At 38.3% G+C, this 16,523-nt stretch overlaps 2 protein-coding genes across 3 annotated transcripts in view; both read left to right on the top strand.

Moving 5' to 3' along the window:
- Window positions 1–595: 595 nt before the first annotated feature.
- On the top strand, window positions 596–3,735 carry LOC114353356 (mucin-2-like). Its single transcript, XM_028305325.1, has 2 exons — window positions 596–995; window positions 1,292–3,735. The coding sequence occupies exons 1-2, from the start codon at window positions 624–626 to the stop codon at window positions 3,644–3,646; spliced, it is 2,727 nt and encodes a 908-aa protein (XP_028161126.1). The 5' UTR covers window positions 596–623; the 3' UTR covers window positions 3,647–3,735.
- A 2,676-nt stretch (window positions 3,736–6,411) lies between these two features.
- The window catches only part of LOC114353343 (clumping factor A-like), a 41,152-nt gene continuing 31,040 nt past the window's right edge, over window positions 6,412–16,523 (top strand). Inside the window, exons 1-3 of one of the 2 annotated variants that reach the window (XM_028305309.1) lie at window positions 6,412–6,941; window positions 15,133–15,374; window positions 15,927–15,933. In XM_028305309.1, coding sequence (XP_028161110.1) covers window positions 6,462–6,941; window positions 15,133–15,374; window positions 15,927–15,933 — 729 coding nt within the window. In that variant the 5' untranslated portion in view covers window positions 6,412–6,461. Of the gene's footprint in view, window positions 6,942–15,132; window positions 15,380–15,926; window positions 15,934–16,208; window positions 16,269–16,523 lie in introns of both variants that reach the window. The other variant, XM_028305308.1, reaches the window with a different exon arrangement.

The following is a 16,523-nucleotide window of genomic DNA, read 5'->3' as shown; positions in this document are numbered from 1 at the left end:
GTGGCAATGGACAGGGCACATAGTACGCAGAACTGACGGCCGATGGGGCAGCAAGGTTCTGGAGTGAAGGCCATGTACTAGAAAACGCAGCGTGGGACGTCCACCCACAAGGTGGACCGACGACCTGATAAGGGTAGCAGGAAGATGCTGGATGCAGGCCGCTACCAACCGTGGGATGTGGAAGTGATTGGGGGAGGCCTATGTTCAGCAGTGGACGTTCTATGGCTGAAATGATGATGATGATGATAGATTTTTGTAGATATTAAACTTCCAATAAGGGCATGGCATGGCTATAGCATTACATAATAACAAAGGCACTAAAGAAATAGCCATGATCATAGCTTTTCATCAGGCGAGATGCAGGCAGCTCCCGCGTTTTAGATTACAAAAAAAAATTGCTGAGATTGTAGCAGCACATCTTATTTTAAAAAACTGGGATACCCAGGCAAAAAAATAATTTGACACTGCACTTGAACGCCGCAAGCAAAAGAATCAAGATAGCCTATCAATTACCGTAATCAGAAAAATCACGGGCCAATTATGATAAAATACTGCCCTATCTACGGCGTTTCTGATCACAACAAAATCACTGATTAATACATAGCACGCGCACGGATACTGAAATGTGCCGATTATTTTTAATACTTATTTCACTTGCTGTTTCGTCGTGTGACAAAGATTTCTTCGATCCGAAATCATGCGTGGAATACCCCTCAACGAATCTCGGATATGGTGTGAATGGAGAGTTTACAAAAGTTGACCTGTGTGTGCAATCAGAATTGTTCTATCTCTCAAACGGTGTTGTTAAAGCCAACGTGTACTTGTCGTCGAAGTCTGAAGAGGATTCTCTGTCGTTGATGGTGTTTAAGAAGAGTGTTGATGGCGACGATGCAGCGGTCGCCATCAAAGATGTTTCGATGTATAATAACTGGGAGCTCGAGGATGGGTGGAATGTTATCCAAGTGGATGTGAAGGGAGAATACAGATATGGATACGTAAGTATTTGTATTTTGAAAAGTATCTAAATTATTGAAAATAGTTTGTACAATCATCATTACCTACTGTAAAAAACTTTAAGATCTTTATAATCTTTATCACTTTAAATCAATGAAGCCGATTTCACCATTTGTTTCATATTCAAGCTTTTTTTGCATATTTTTATCAGTGTTAGAATTATTTAGAATCACATTTTAACTTAACACATCAATGTAAAATGTGAAATGAATCTCAAATCAATAAAAAAACTACATAATCAATTGCATATTAAACTTCACCCACTTATTTATTTCAGGTTGTACTGCATGCTCATATCGCAAAAGGATCAACGTTCATTGTAGATAATATTTCATTTGATATTGCCGAAATTATCTCACATACTATAACAATATACTCGTACGACGAAGTTCCAATTCAAGATACTTTTGAAGATGAAGCTTCTACGACTGAGTCAGATCTTACAACAACCAATGTAGAAACAACCACCGATTTACTCATAACTGATGTAACTACTACTACAGAAGAAGACACACCGACTACCATCGATATATTAACCACAGAAGCAGATCTACCTATCTCCACCGCAGAAATTGAGTTACCTACTACCATCGAAACTGATATACCTACAATAACTGAAACTATGCCTATTACTACTGAAACTGACATACCTACTACCACCGAAACTGACATACCTACTACCACTGAAATTGTTATAGCGACAACTACAGAGACAGATGTACCTAGTACCACAGAAAGTGATATCCCAACTACTACGGAAATTGATATCCAAACTACTACAGAAATTGACATAACTACTACCACTGAAGACAATGTACCTACTACCACCGAAACTGACATACCTACTACCACCGAAGTTAATGTACCTACTACCACCGAAACTGACATACCTACTACCACCGAAGTTAATGTACCTACTACCACCGAAACTGACATACCTACTACCACTGAAGACAATGTACCTACTACCACCGAAACTGACATACCTACTACCACAGAAATTGATTTACCTATTACCACCGAAACAGATGTACCTGCTACCATCGAAACAGATCCACTATTTACTACTGAAACTGATATACCCACTACCACAGAAACTGACTTACCTACTACCACTGAAACTGATATACCAATTACAACTGAAACTGATACACCTTCTACAACTGAAACCAATATACCTACTACCACTGAAACTGACATCCCTACTACCACTGAAACTAACGTCCCTACTACCACTGAAACTGATGTCCCTACTACTACTGAAACTGATGTTCCTACTACCACTGATACTGATATACCCATTACAACTGAAACTGATATACCTTCTACAACTGAAACCGATATACCTACTACCACTGAAACTGATGTCCCTACTACCACTGAAACTGATGTCCCTACTACCACTGAAACTGATATACCAATTACAACTGAAACTGATATACCTTCTACAACTGAAACCGATATACCTACTACCACTGAAACTGACGTCCCTACTACCACTGAAACTGATGTCCCTACTAGCACTGAAACTGATGTCCCTACTACCACTGAAACTGGTGCACCTACTACCACTGAAACTGATATATCAATTACAACTGAAACTGACATACCTTCTACAACTGAAACCGATATACCTACTACCACTGAAACTGACGTCCCTACTACCACTGAAACTGATGTCTCTTCTACCACTGAAGCGGATGTCCCTACTACCACTGAAACGGATGTACCTACTACCACTGAAACTGATATACCAATTACAACTGAAACTGATATACCTTCTACAACTGAAACTGATATACCTTCTACAACTGAAACCGATATACCTACTACCACTGAAACTGATGTCCCTACTACCACTGAAACTGATGTCCCTACTACCATAGAAACTGATATACCAATTACAACTGAAACTGATATACCTTCTACAACTGAAACCGATATACCTATTACCACTGAAACTGATGTCCCTACTACTACAGAAACTGATGTCCCTACTACCACAGAAACTGATGTCCCTACTACCACCGAAACTGACCCAACTACAACCACAGAAATAACTACAAATACAGAAACTGACGCAACCACAACCACAGAAATAACTACAAATACCGAAACTGACGCAACCACAACCACAGAACTGACTACAAATACAGAAACAGACACGACAACAGAAATAATAGTAACAGAAACAAATACACCAACTACTACTGAATCAAGTACTACAACTGTTTCTACATCAGAAACTGACACAACACCAACAGATCTACCAACATCAACGCCGGAGACAACTATATCAACTACTGAAACAGAAATTGACACGACAACGCTGGAAACCACTTTAACAACTACTGACGATATAGTTGAAACTACAATATCAGAATCTGACGGAGAAACCACAACAGTACCACCTGAAAATGAAGAAGCAGTGGGATTTTGGACACCCCTTTCAATATCTCTCGTCACTGTGGGCTCAGTCGCGGCAGTGGGCTTGGTTGGATTCGCCATTTTCAAGCTTAGTTCAACGACTGTCGTTCAAGAAATACCAACTGTATTCACTGAGGACGATGACCAGCTGCCCCAACTCGTTACCATGCCAAGGTTAAGAAGCATAGAAGATGGAATCATTTAGGCGGAACTTACCGTTATAAATATTCAAATCATATTTCATAGTGTGTAAGGTATTTATTCTAGAATACTTAGTTCCAAAATGTAAATGTTTCACATGTAGTATAGTTCTTGAAACTCACAAAGGCGAGTGAGCTTTACTTGTGTGTGTACGTGTACATGCACATAACGATAGTGTAATGTCTATCAAAACGTTTGAAAAACGAACAGTAACGAGCCACTACACATGTAAAGCTCACTCGCCTTCATGAAATGCAACAACTTTAAATAAAATTAAGAGATACATTGTTTATATTGTTACTTGATGTTTGTATGACGTAGATACTCGTGTACTTCATGTCCATTTAGTAAGAAAACAGAAATAGGTAAGAAATTAAAGTGGTCTATTGTAATAATACTCGTAAGTAGCCAATTTATTATGTCTCCGTCTTTAAGTAAAATATAATTATTAAACTTTTGAAAGCAATAATGATTTTAGTGAAGTATGACAGTTGAAAAATAACGTAAATCTACAAATTAAAAATCTATGCCCTAATCAAGGATTTTGTTGCCCTTTTGAATATTATTTTATTAGTTTAAAAACCCTAAGATACAAACCCACAAGAACAAACAAAGGAGATCCCTGGCGAGTAATAGTAACCACGTAATGTTGAAAAGAAACACTTTGCTGATATTAACTGGCTAGGAGTTAACTAACTATAATATTTACCTGAATACTAAGTTATTTTCAAGTGTTTCTATCCGTACTAATAATATTAATTTCTGTAAATTCCTTAAATATTAATTATAATGGCCTCCTAATTATAATGGCCACAAGACATTCACCCTGATCCAGAGCAAGTATTGTCCTTCTATCTTCAGAATTCACTGTTGACTTTGTTAATGATTCATTCAAGAATTCTGACTGAAATATACCTACTTCATTATTTTCCTTGCGCTTTATGCTACTCGTATTTCCTTGCGATGTTTATTCATTTTTAATAGTATTCCGTTTGCGTATAATTTTCTGAACAGTTTTGTTCAACGCTTGGTTACTAGGCCAAAAGTAACGTCAGCGTCAATTTCAGTCATTATGTTTTCATACTGTAGATAATATTTTTATTTTGTTGGTCATTTGACTTAAGTATTATTATGTATTATATGCCTATCACCACCAATGATCTGCGATGCGACCAATCTAAAGTAGCAAATCAAACGAACCGCAATTCAATTCAAGAAATGTAATCTTATCCTCATTTTATGTTTTGATAAGTTAAAGATTAATTGAATTAAGTTTTGATCTTAATTAGATGCAATTGTTGGTGCGTCCGGCTCAACCGTGTCGTCAGGATGCCGCGAGCGGCTCTTCTGTGTTTTGTGTGGCTGTTCATAAGCCCGAGTGTACTGTGCAGCGGTTGCGTCTCATACAACTTCGAGAATGACTTTGATACGCTTTTCGACATGGATAAAGGGGTTTGTGGAGATAACCCAAACGTAGTGCCTTGGATATTTTCAAATTACTCCTCGATAGACATCGACATCCCACATCCTCTATCCACGAACTTCATCGCTCCAGCAGTTTTGTTGAGTTGCGTCACATCATTCAACTTTCTTATGAGCGTTGGTGGTGTTATTGAAATCAACTTGTACATGGACGATAAACAACTAGTCAACCAGGTTATCATCATAACTCAGGAAATGAATGGAAATGGAACCTATGGCACCATTGGTACAGTGGTGTATACGCCAATCGCCGCAAATTTCATTTCTGGATGGAAATCATTGAGGATTGACGTTGGAAATCCCACAAAGAACGAATTTAATGGTCACGTAAGTGTTATGAGCATTTTTAATCATTTTAAAGTTACTACCCCTTTCTTTATGCACGCACAGGTATGTTAAATTGAAATTTATATGAAATACTCAGGTCTACAATACCTTTAAGCTGTAACAAAATCAAAGTTATACATAGACCTACAGGTTTGTACGGAACCCTCGGTGCGCGAGTCCGACTCGCACTTGGCCGGTTTTTTTATAACATTAGTTAAGTGATAGTACAAGTAACCTACATAGCCCGCAGAATTACCAAACTGAGGAGGCTGAGGCAGAAAAGTTTTTGGGTGGCAACCACGAGTCGGAAGACGTAGTATGGGCAGGCCTCCAACTAGGTGGACCGACGATCTGGTAAAGGTAGTGGGATGCACCTGGATGCGGACAACGCAGAATCGGTCGTTGTGGAAATACTTGGGGAAGGAATTTATCCAGCTTCTTCTTCTTCTTCTCAGTCGGTACACTTTTGTCAGAGTGGTCGTGGTCATCATTGTGAATCACGATTCATTCCTCGTAATACGGCGCCATTCCTCCAATTTATCCAGCAGTGGACGTCATTTAGCTGAAACTAACGAAAGTATTATCGCACCGAAAATAATAGACCTTGCTAGATTACTCAGATAATCTTAGAGATAATCTGTATTCTGTATAGAAACAAGTTTGAATAATTCATACTTACGTTGTTTTGAATATTTTGTAACCGCCCAGCTGCATTTCAATAATTTTGTAATTTAAAATACTTTTAGACTGTAATTACGTTGCATTTTAATTTTGGTTGATTGTAGGTTTCTGACATTATCATAAATAAGTATGTCTATCACTTCCAAAGATCTGCGATTCGATCAATCAAAAGTAGCAATCAAACAAACCGCGATCCTGATTCAAAATATTTATCTTATCCTCATTTTATATTTCGATAAGTTAGAGATTAATTAAATTCGAACAGAGATTTAATTTTGATCTTCATTATAAGTTAGTGTCGGAGCGTCCGGCTCAACCGTGTCATCAGGATGCCGCGAGCGGCTCTTCTGTGTTTTGTGTGGCTGTTCATAAGTCCGAGTGTACTGTGCAGCGATTGCGTCTCATTCAACTTCGAGAATGACTTTGAAACCCAATTTGATCCGGGAAAAGGAATTTGTGGTGATAATGCCTTCCTGGTACCTTGGACACTTGCAAATTACTCCTCAATAGCCGTAGAAAGCCCTCATCCTCTATCCGAGTCCTTTATCACTCCAGCAATTTCAATGAGTTGCGTCGCATCGTCCACCTTTCCTATGAGTGTTGATGGTGTAATTGAAATCAACTTGTACATGGACAATGAACCCATGGTCAAACAGCTGATTATCGTAATTCAGGAATTAAATGACAATGGGAACTATGGCACCATTAATACGGTGGTGTATTCGTCGATGGATGCAAGCTTCATCCCTGGATGGGCGTCACTGAGGATTGACGTTGATCATGCCACAGAGGACCAATTTGATGGTCATGTAAGTATTTATTATCTTATATTACTTTATGTTATGTGGCATAAATACAACCTAGATCTTTTTGGTGTTTTCTATGTTTAATTTGTACAATGTATTTGTTTAACCCTCCCTTAGAAGAGGGTGGAATTCCTGAAGGAATTCCGGAAGAAAGGAAGGGTGAACCCTGAGCACTCCCTAGCCGATATCACTCACTCCTACCTACACTGACTGGGGGACTACTAATACTAGTGAATAAAACACTGTCTTGAGGTCAACTGAATTCTTTTCACAAATTCATTCGAAGTTCGCCGAACTATTGTCAAAATATACATATTTATTTATTGGTCAAACAGAATACCTTTATAAATTAATGATGCCATTTGTATTCTATAAGTTAAGACAACTTTTTAATGGGGCGGCACGAAGTTCGCCAGGTCAGCTAGTAATTGACCAGTAGCTAATATTTCACAAGATAGGTCCTTATAATATTGATGCTTACTGACTGTCCGTAGTGCATTTATCTTGTCTTAAAGGTTACTTAAACCTTTGTTTTGTCTTCTGTTATCCACTTTGCACTGTAGATAGGTCGAACCTTAATTTCGAATGTTCCTCCTCCTATGTTCTTCTGATTAATTTCGTCGCGGGTCCACTGACAGTTTTACTTTCCCCCGAGACAAACTTAACCTTCACTAGTTGGGTTTTTATTGGCGTTCAAGCTGTAGATCCTGGCTACACAGTAGTTGCAGCGATGGGAACGAGAGGTATATCTTATCTAAAATTCTATGCACGAATCATAGTTTTTGTTGCCATATTCTGTTAAATATCTACAAGCACAAACAAAGAAGACTCCTAACGAGTAGATTCAAGCAATTCTCGATGTTGAAAAAGAATCATTTGCTAATAAAACCTAGCTAGGCACTTATCTTATCCCCTGAATGTACTTTATCCGTACCAAAAGAAGTATTTTTGCAAAATTTGCAACTATTTTTCGGCCATTCTCAGATGAGCTAGTTTTTGCGTGTCCGGGCTGTTAAATCGTTAAAAATGACAAATTAGAGACATGCAAGTATTTTTATATGTTACTTAACAACCCTATCCAGTTGTGCATTAAATCATAGGCCTCTATTTTAAGTATTTGTGACTTAATTAATTTCATGAACCTCTGTTCTCTAATTACCGTTACGCGTCCGCACACCGACTTGATGTTAAAAGTTGGCTGTAATTTTTATGTCTTATAGATTTGGTTCACTCCATTCAACATTTTAAAGAGTACAAAAGACTGTCTTATGCAACATATCTATTCAATAGAACCATTATGTAAATAATTAGAATTAAAAAACTGCTTGTCCGAGCGAAAGTCCTAATTCCCGTGACGTTTTCTGTTTTTGGGCACACAAGCCTAAATAATAATATTTGACACATCATTTACGCGCGCGGCGCGAGCCCTTAGTTAGTTCTAAGACCTGTTAGCAAGTAGACGTCTATTGCGTTGGCGTACCGTCGATGAATTGCGTAAGAGTATAATTACCATATCTTTGGTTTTCAATTTTTCTATTTACCATGTCCTTATTTTTATATTCGATTTTTGAAGGTAGATCCACGTTGTTAATTTAAATAGAATCAGTACTTTGGCCTTCATACGTTGTAGTAAGACAGTATTTGCATACGCTGCAGATTTTGGAAATTTTGAAGAAAAACTATCGTTTTATAATTTCCATGTACTAATTACCATATATTTATAATCACCGTTGTATGAAATTATTACCTACAAATTGCACTCACGATTGAATAAGTATGATGATAAAATATGAAATATACCTAGACTTTCCCATAACAACTTTACGGACTTTTCTTCCAATCGGACATCAAAATTTTGAAAAGCTTTCGTTAGAGTAACCTCGAAATAGATTCGATTTCATGACGAATGTTCAGCTTCAGTTGCTGCATGGTTGTTGGATTTTAGAGTATATTTTAACCCCTAAGGTAACCCCACAAAAAGAAGTTAGCTGGAGTGAAATCGGGGCTTCTTGATGGCCAGGAGATGTCACCCCTGCGTGAAACATGTCTCGTACCAGACACTTATTTTTACTATTAATATCATTGATATTTACATGTTAAATCATTACTTAATTCTAATATAATACCATTAAAATCTATCCATATTACCTTTGCCCTAAGAAGATGACATTGTCCAACATTAACACTTACCTGGCGTGATAACATTAAGAACAAAAGGGAACAAATCAACAGACAATGGGACTTTTCAAGACAAGAGTGTATAGGCACTTTGAACCATCCTAGACTGCATCCTAACTGATTTGTTATGCATAGAAAAAACTTCGTGATATGCAATGGATTCTGGGCAGAAGAAGCTTGGAGAACAAACTATATACAAATGCACCCTAAGACCCATAAGAGACATAAATGGCATCGACTTAGCCTCGCAAATGTAGAAATACTTCAACGTTTTCAAAATAAAGTATTAAAAATCTTGAGCTGTGCACCTTGGTTTACAAAGTCCACTGAAGTGATACCAAATGTCAAAGAGGGTGTAGAAAATTCCTGTAAAGCTTACAAACAAAGACTAGACCGTCATGAAATCTATTTGCTGCGTTCCTTCTAAATTAGAAAGCGAATAGCATCAATCTGAAAACTTGTTGTAAAAGAATCGAGGTGACAAATCATGGGATATGCAGAGCTGGAACTGTAATTATTACAAATTCAATTTAATCTGATAATGGCTGATGGCTGATCGCAGATAGATTAAAAAGAGGAAAAATCACTTATATCATTAATTACTTTTTCGATATATGCATATCCGAAAAGTCTAATTCGTGAGACCTCCTGATCCAATAATTATCCGTAATGATTTAAATCCATTTGTACCACATTAAATCAAATAAATTATGATTAAGATTCTGATTCAGCTAAATGATCTCATTTGAAATGTGACACGTAGCCCCTTCTTGCTGAAACTAAGTGTTCCTGTTATAGCCTCGATTCTTGCAGTATACTGAAAATATCTTGATACAATAGGTAAATAATAGAAATTAGTGTTTTTCTTTTTGCAAAGGGTTTATTAAGTGTACCTACCTACAGCTTTTTTATGACGCTATATATTTGTATACAAATTTATCAATGCAAGATGTTGTTTTTTTGCTATTTAACACATCTTTTCTAATTACCGTTAGATTAAGTATTAGCCTTATCTAATTACCGTGACCATAAAATTTTTGGATCTCATTTACGCGAAAACCGCTTTGAATAATTTGACGCCTTTACGATTGTTAAATTCGTACTTTTCATGTGTTTTATATTTAAATGCATTTAAGTCAATTAAGCCAAATTTCAAAAATGATATGGTAATTAGGCTGAGAACGCCTGATCGTGAGAATGACCGTTTTGTTGCCCTTAGATATAACTAATTAAGGTTCAGTCAAACCAACGCAGTCACACGCGATCAGCCGGCGCGTGCAGCGATGGCGATCAGACTTAAAATGCATTGATCGCCATCGTTGCACGCCGGTTGATCGCGTAGTGATCGCGTTGGTTTGGCCGAAGCTTAAAAGCATTGATCGCCATCGCTGCACGCCGGCCGATCGCGTGTGATCGCGTTGGTTTAGCCAAACCTTTACACTACATTACTGAAGGAAGTATGGTCCCTTCTATCTTTATTAGGTGAGTCAATCTGGTAATCTTAGAGGTCTGTATTCAGGTTTGAACGTAAGGGCTGATTAAAATCATCATCACATTTCAGCCATAGGACGTCCACTGCTGAACATAGGCCTCCCCCAATGACTTCCACATCGCACGGTTGGCCTGCATCCAGTGCCTTCCTGCTACCTTTATCAGGTCGTCGTTCCACCTTGTGGGTGGACGTCCCATGCTGCGTTTTCCGGTACGCGGCCTCCATTCCAGAACCTTGCTGCCCCATCGGCCGTCAGTTCTGCGTACTATGTGCCCTGTCCACTGCCACTTCAGCTTGCTAATCCGTCGGGCTAAGTATGTCAGTGACTTTAGTTCGTTTACGGATCTCCTCATTTCTGATTTGATCTCGTAAAGAAACACCGAGCATAGCCCTTTCCATAGCACGCTGTGCAACTTTGAGCTTCTTTATGAGGCCTATGGTGAGAGGTCACGTTTCGGAGCGGTCATCACTGGTAACACACTCTGATTACAGACTCGCCTTGAGGCATTGAGGTATTTTGGACGAAAAGATGCTATGTAGCTTCCCGAACGCTGCCCAGCCGAGTTGAATTCGACGATTGACCTCTTTCTGAACGACGTTCAATGACACTGCAGACCTCCGTTGACGCTAAGGCACATTGGCAGCTCAATAGACAGATATGGAAGTCCCTGCGACATGATGTTTCCAGCTTGCTAATCAAAATGCGTAGTGTCAATAATAATAATAATAAATACACTTTATTGCACACCAAAGATAAGACAAGACAGAAAGAAAAGGAACACACAAGGTACAACTAGGCGGTCTTATCGCTATGAAGCGATCTCTTCAATATTTGTTTTGATATTTTTTTAATTCCACAAATTGATTTCTATAATTTTGTAGTTTCTAATACTTTTTTGAGTGGCGATCTTTTGACCTAACATATTTATGTAAATAAGTAGGTAAGCCTATCACCACCACCAATGTGCGATTCAGCCAAAATAAAATAACAATCAAGCGAACCGCTATTCTAATTCAAAGAATTTTATCTTATCCTCATTTTATAATATTTCGATAATGGAGATTAATAAAATTACAGAGATTTAGTTTTGTTCGTAATTATAAGTTATTGTCGGAGCGTCCGGCTCAACCGTGTCGTCAGGATGCCGCGAGCGGCTCTTCTGTGTTTTGTGTGGCTGTTCATGGGCCCGAGTGTACTGTGCAGCGATTGTGTCTCATACAACTTCGAGAATGACTTTGATACGTTATTTGACATGGGAAAAGGGGCTTGTAGAGATAATCCAAACGTGGTGCCTTGGATATTTTCAAATTACTCCTCGATAGACATCGACAGCCCACATCCTCTATCCGAGAACTTCATTGCTGCAGCAGCTTTGATGAGTTGCGTCGCATCTTTCAACTTTCTTATGAGTGTTGGTGGTGATATTGAAATCAACTTGTACATGGACGATAAACAACTATTCAACCAGATTATCATCATAATTCAGGAAATGAATGAAAATGGGAATTATGGCACCATTGGTACAGTGGTGTATACGCCAATGTCCGCAAATTTCATTTCTGGATGGAAATCACTGAGGATTGGCGTTTTAAATCCCACTCATAACGAATTTAATGGTCACGTAAGTGTTGCCTTGTCTGCATTTGTTACTTCTGGTATAAATATTATTTTTTATAAATGTTTTAACAATTGTGCAATTCTTAAATCGGTCCCGTGTTTCCAAATTACTGGATCTGTCTGAAATGTAGACAAACTAACTAATAACATTAACAAAATATTGTTTACCTCCTCTTTAGGAGATCTAATCGCTAATCTTGTGAAGCCTCAAAAAGTGGCGACCAAGAAAAATCACCATTCTTTTAAGAGATTTTGCGAACAAATGACTTAAGTGTTAAGTGTCCATTCAGTAATGCGTACTTAATGTTGGTTATTTAGGATTAGGAATATCTCTCGGTTGAGAGAATTGTTAACTTTAATTTTTTGCACTGGAGCAAAGTCGATCATTCGAACTCCTCGTAGCCACAATCGTAGCTATGTTTTTCTGATTAATTCCGTTGCTGGTTCATTGACAGTTTAATTTTCCCGCGGGAAACTTGGCCTTTACTGGTTCGGTTTTTATTGTTACTAGCTGTTTCCGCGACTTCGTACGCGTTAAAATAGTTTGAATTATGTTTTTCTTTTTTGCAACATTTTTCTTTACTGCTCCGCCTCTATTGGCTATAGAGTGATGTTATTGTAGCCTTCCTCGATAAATATTCATTGTGGAAATCCTTGGGGAAGACCTTTGTCCAGTAGTGGACATGCTTTGTTTGGAACGACGAAACCATAGGGGTAAAAGTCAAGGAGTTCCTAAAGAGAGTACTAGAGAGAACCTAAGATTCTAGAGAACTGACCTTCAGTAAGTGTGCCCTTTAGGTACACTTACAAACATAGCCCATGCGTTGTTTGTTTGTGTAAAATATAACTTTAATAGATTGTAAGGAATGAAATTGTATTATTCTATCATTATTAGATAATATTTCATAATATTAACATCCGCAAATGTATACATTTGTAGCAATAAAGATTAGTCCGCTACTAAGTACGTACCTACAAACAAAATCAATAGATAAGCACCAATAATTCCTTCTCAATATTTTTTATTGCAACATTTACGTTTAAAGTCCTGTAGCTGATGTATATCTAAATTCCTTGTGTATGTAGAATGTAGATATTTTACTTTCAAGATTTCTCATATATTGAGAATTGTATACTTTTACTCTAAATTGAATTTACAACAACGGCAGAAATGAGAGTTTGTCCATTTGATTAATTTGATCCGTAGTTAACCCAAAAAATACCGAAACTTAATTTGAAAGAATAGTTGATTTTCCTAAATGTCCAGTTGCATAATTATGGTAAATGCTGCAAGTGATAGCTGACTCATTAGAAATTTTCCCCGTGAATGGCGCCAACACATTTCAAGGCCATGTGAGTTCCGTTATCACAAATACCTACGAGTACAATTATAATCGACATACAATATAAATCAATGCCCGAAATGATAAAATTATGAAACGTAAAAACAAACATGGTGTTAGTGCATGAAATCGGTGAAGTAGGCTACCTACAGGTTAAAAAGTCCTAACTGTTGACTAAGGCCCAGAACAGACGGTGAAACGCAACTGCAACGAAACTGCAACTGCTAGTTACTTTTGAGTTGCAAAGTTTGAAAGTTTCAAACTGGCCGCATCATGTGTGGTCTCTCAACGGACGCTATAGCAGAAACTTAGATGCAACTCAAAAGTAACTAGCAGTTGCAGTTTCGTTGTAGTTGCGTTTCACCATGATTAAGTTTTTACTATCTAAAATGGATACTACTACGACAGGTGTGCGTATTGGTAACTACGGAACACTACGCTTATGCTTTTGCCACACTGGATGCATTTTTCGTCTTTTGAGAAGTCGAATTTTCGTATTTATTTATAATTATCATCATCATCATCATTTCAGCCATATGACGTCCACTGCTTAACATAGGCTTCCCCCAATGCTTTCCATGTTTATCGATTGGTAGCGTCCTGCGTCCAGCCCTTCCCTGCTACCTTGCATTGCACAATGCATATTGGATAGTCCTATAGTTATTTTATAGTCTATACTAATCTAAATACAATATATAACTTAAAGCTGACTGACTGACATAGTGATATTATATCAACGCACAGCCCAAACCACTGGACGGATTGAGCTGATATTTGACATGCAGGTAGATGATATGGCGTAGGCATCCGCTAAGAAAGGATTTTACGAAACTCCACCCCTAAGGAAGTAGAACGGAATCCACGCGTATGAAGTCACGGGCGGCCGCTAGTTTAAAATATAGCGCGTCAAATTGTAAACTAACAGTGGTTTAGGTTAGTTTATATCAGTAGTTCCTAACCTTTTCAATGTCACTACCCCTGTGAACAAGTATGAGAATTGAGTTTACCCCTATAGCTAATTTAAAATAATTGAAACCACAAAAAATCGAACGAAAATATGTTTATTATGTAAGAAATTGCACGTTTTTTGCTAAATAAGTTTGTCGCGGCCTATGTTGTTGTTGTTTCAGCCGAAAGACGTCCACAGCTGTACTCGTACAAAGGCCTCCCCCAAGGATTTCCACAAAGACCGGTCCTGCGCCGCTCGCATCCTGCCCACGCTACATCTTCCGGCCCGTGGTCGCCACTCAAGAACCTTCCTGCCCCAGCGGCCATCAGCTCTTCGAGCTATGTGCCCCGCCCACTGCCACTTGATTTTAGCGATTCTGCGGGCGGCCTATACCGTACTATTATTTTGTTTATTGCTATTTTAATACTTTTTCGTGCCATCCCATGTTACCCATCTAAGATTTCCGTTTTACCCCTGCGGGGGTAATTACCCCCAGGTTAGGAACCAGGTAACTACGTCAAAATTTTCCGGTGACATAAAAGTTAAAACTACTTTTGGCGGTATAAAGTTCGCTGGTTCAATAAGTGCAGTACTTACCTTAATTTCTTTTTCAGATAGTACTGATGGGTATGGCATCTGCGGGGTCAGTGGTATTGGTCGACTCCTTCCGGTACATTCCATCATCAACAAACGAAGAAGACTGCGAGATATACACAGAGAGAACAACGCTAGCACCCACTACCATAACAGAATCCGAAACTGACAGTGACAGCGAAGAGGATGCTGAAAATGGCCCATCGACCCCTGGAGTAACTGACAGTGACAGCGAAGAGGATGCTGACATTGGCCCATCGACCCCCGCNTTTGTTGGCATTTTCAGGGTATTACATGTATTTTTTTAGTATCGCCTGTTATTTAGCATTATTACTGTTTTTCTTTTATCAGGATATACCGCTTAGTTTAAAAGTTATTACGTTTTCTTTACAATAAGTGATTGAAAGAAAAAAAATTCTTTAAAAATTAAAAAAAAAATCTCAAAATATTTTTGACCTCTTTTTTATCGATAAAAATAGGTCTAGTTTCATATATTTTCATATGTACACTTTAACGTGACTCACACTGTATAACTCAAAGGTGACTGACTGACTCACTGACTGACTGACATAGTGATCTATCAACGCACAGCCCAAACCACTGGACGGATTGAGCTGATATTTGGCATGCAGGTAGATGATATGACGTAGGCATCCGCTAAGAAAGGATTTTACGAAACTCCACCCCTAAGGGAGTAGAACGGAACCCACGCGTATGAAGTCACGGGCGGCCGCTAGTTTAAAATATAGCGCGTCAAATTGTAAACTGACAGTGGTTTAGGTTACTTTAGATTTTAATTTAACGACGTCAGATTTTCCGGTGACATAAAAGTTAAAACTACTTTTGGCGGTATACAGTTCGCTGGTTCAATAAGTGCAGTACTTACCTTAATTTCTTTTTCAGATAGTACTGATGGGTATGGCATCTGTGGGATCAGTGGTGTTGGTCGACTCCTTCCGGTACATTCCACCATCAACAAACGAAGATGACTGCGAGATATACACAGAGAGAACAACGCTTGCACCCACTACCATAACAGAATCCGAAACTGACAGCGACAGCGAAGAGGATGCTGAAAATGGCCCGTCAACCCCCGGAGTAACTGACAGTGACAGCGAGGAGGATGCTGAAAATGGCCCATCGACCCCTGGAGTAACTGACAGTGACAGCGAAGAGGATGCATTTTTAATTTTCTTATAGGGTTTTCTTTTATTGTTTAAGTATTTTCTAGGTATCTTTTTCGCGTTAAAGCCTGTTTAACCCACTTGTTACTAGCGTTCTTTTAAAAGAACGCTAGTTTTTACATAAATATTTTTACTAATGTGGGTAGTGTAAACTATTTTTATGTGCAACATTTGAAAGATGAGGTGTGTCGCAGTACTGTCCAAGTCTTATAAGTACACTGACGTAA

Source organism: Ostrinia furnacalis, unplaced genomic scaffold (genome assembly GCF_004193835.3).
Source record: "Ostrinia furnacalis isolate ACB-3 unplaced genomic scaffold, ASM419383v2 OfSCF1653, whole genome shotgun sequence".
NCBI classification, from domain to species: domain Eukaryota; kingdom Metazoa; phylum Arthropoda; class Insecta; order Lepidoptera; family Crambidae; genus Ostrinia; species Ostrinia furnacalis.
Note: the sequence above shows the minus strand (reverse complement) of the source record. Positions and strands in the feature narration are given on the sequence as shown.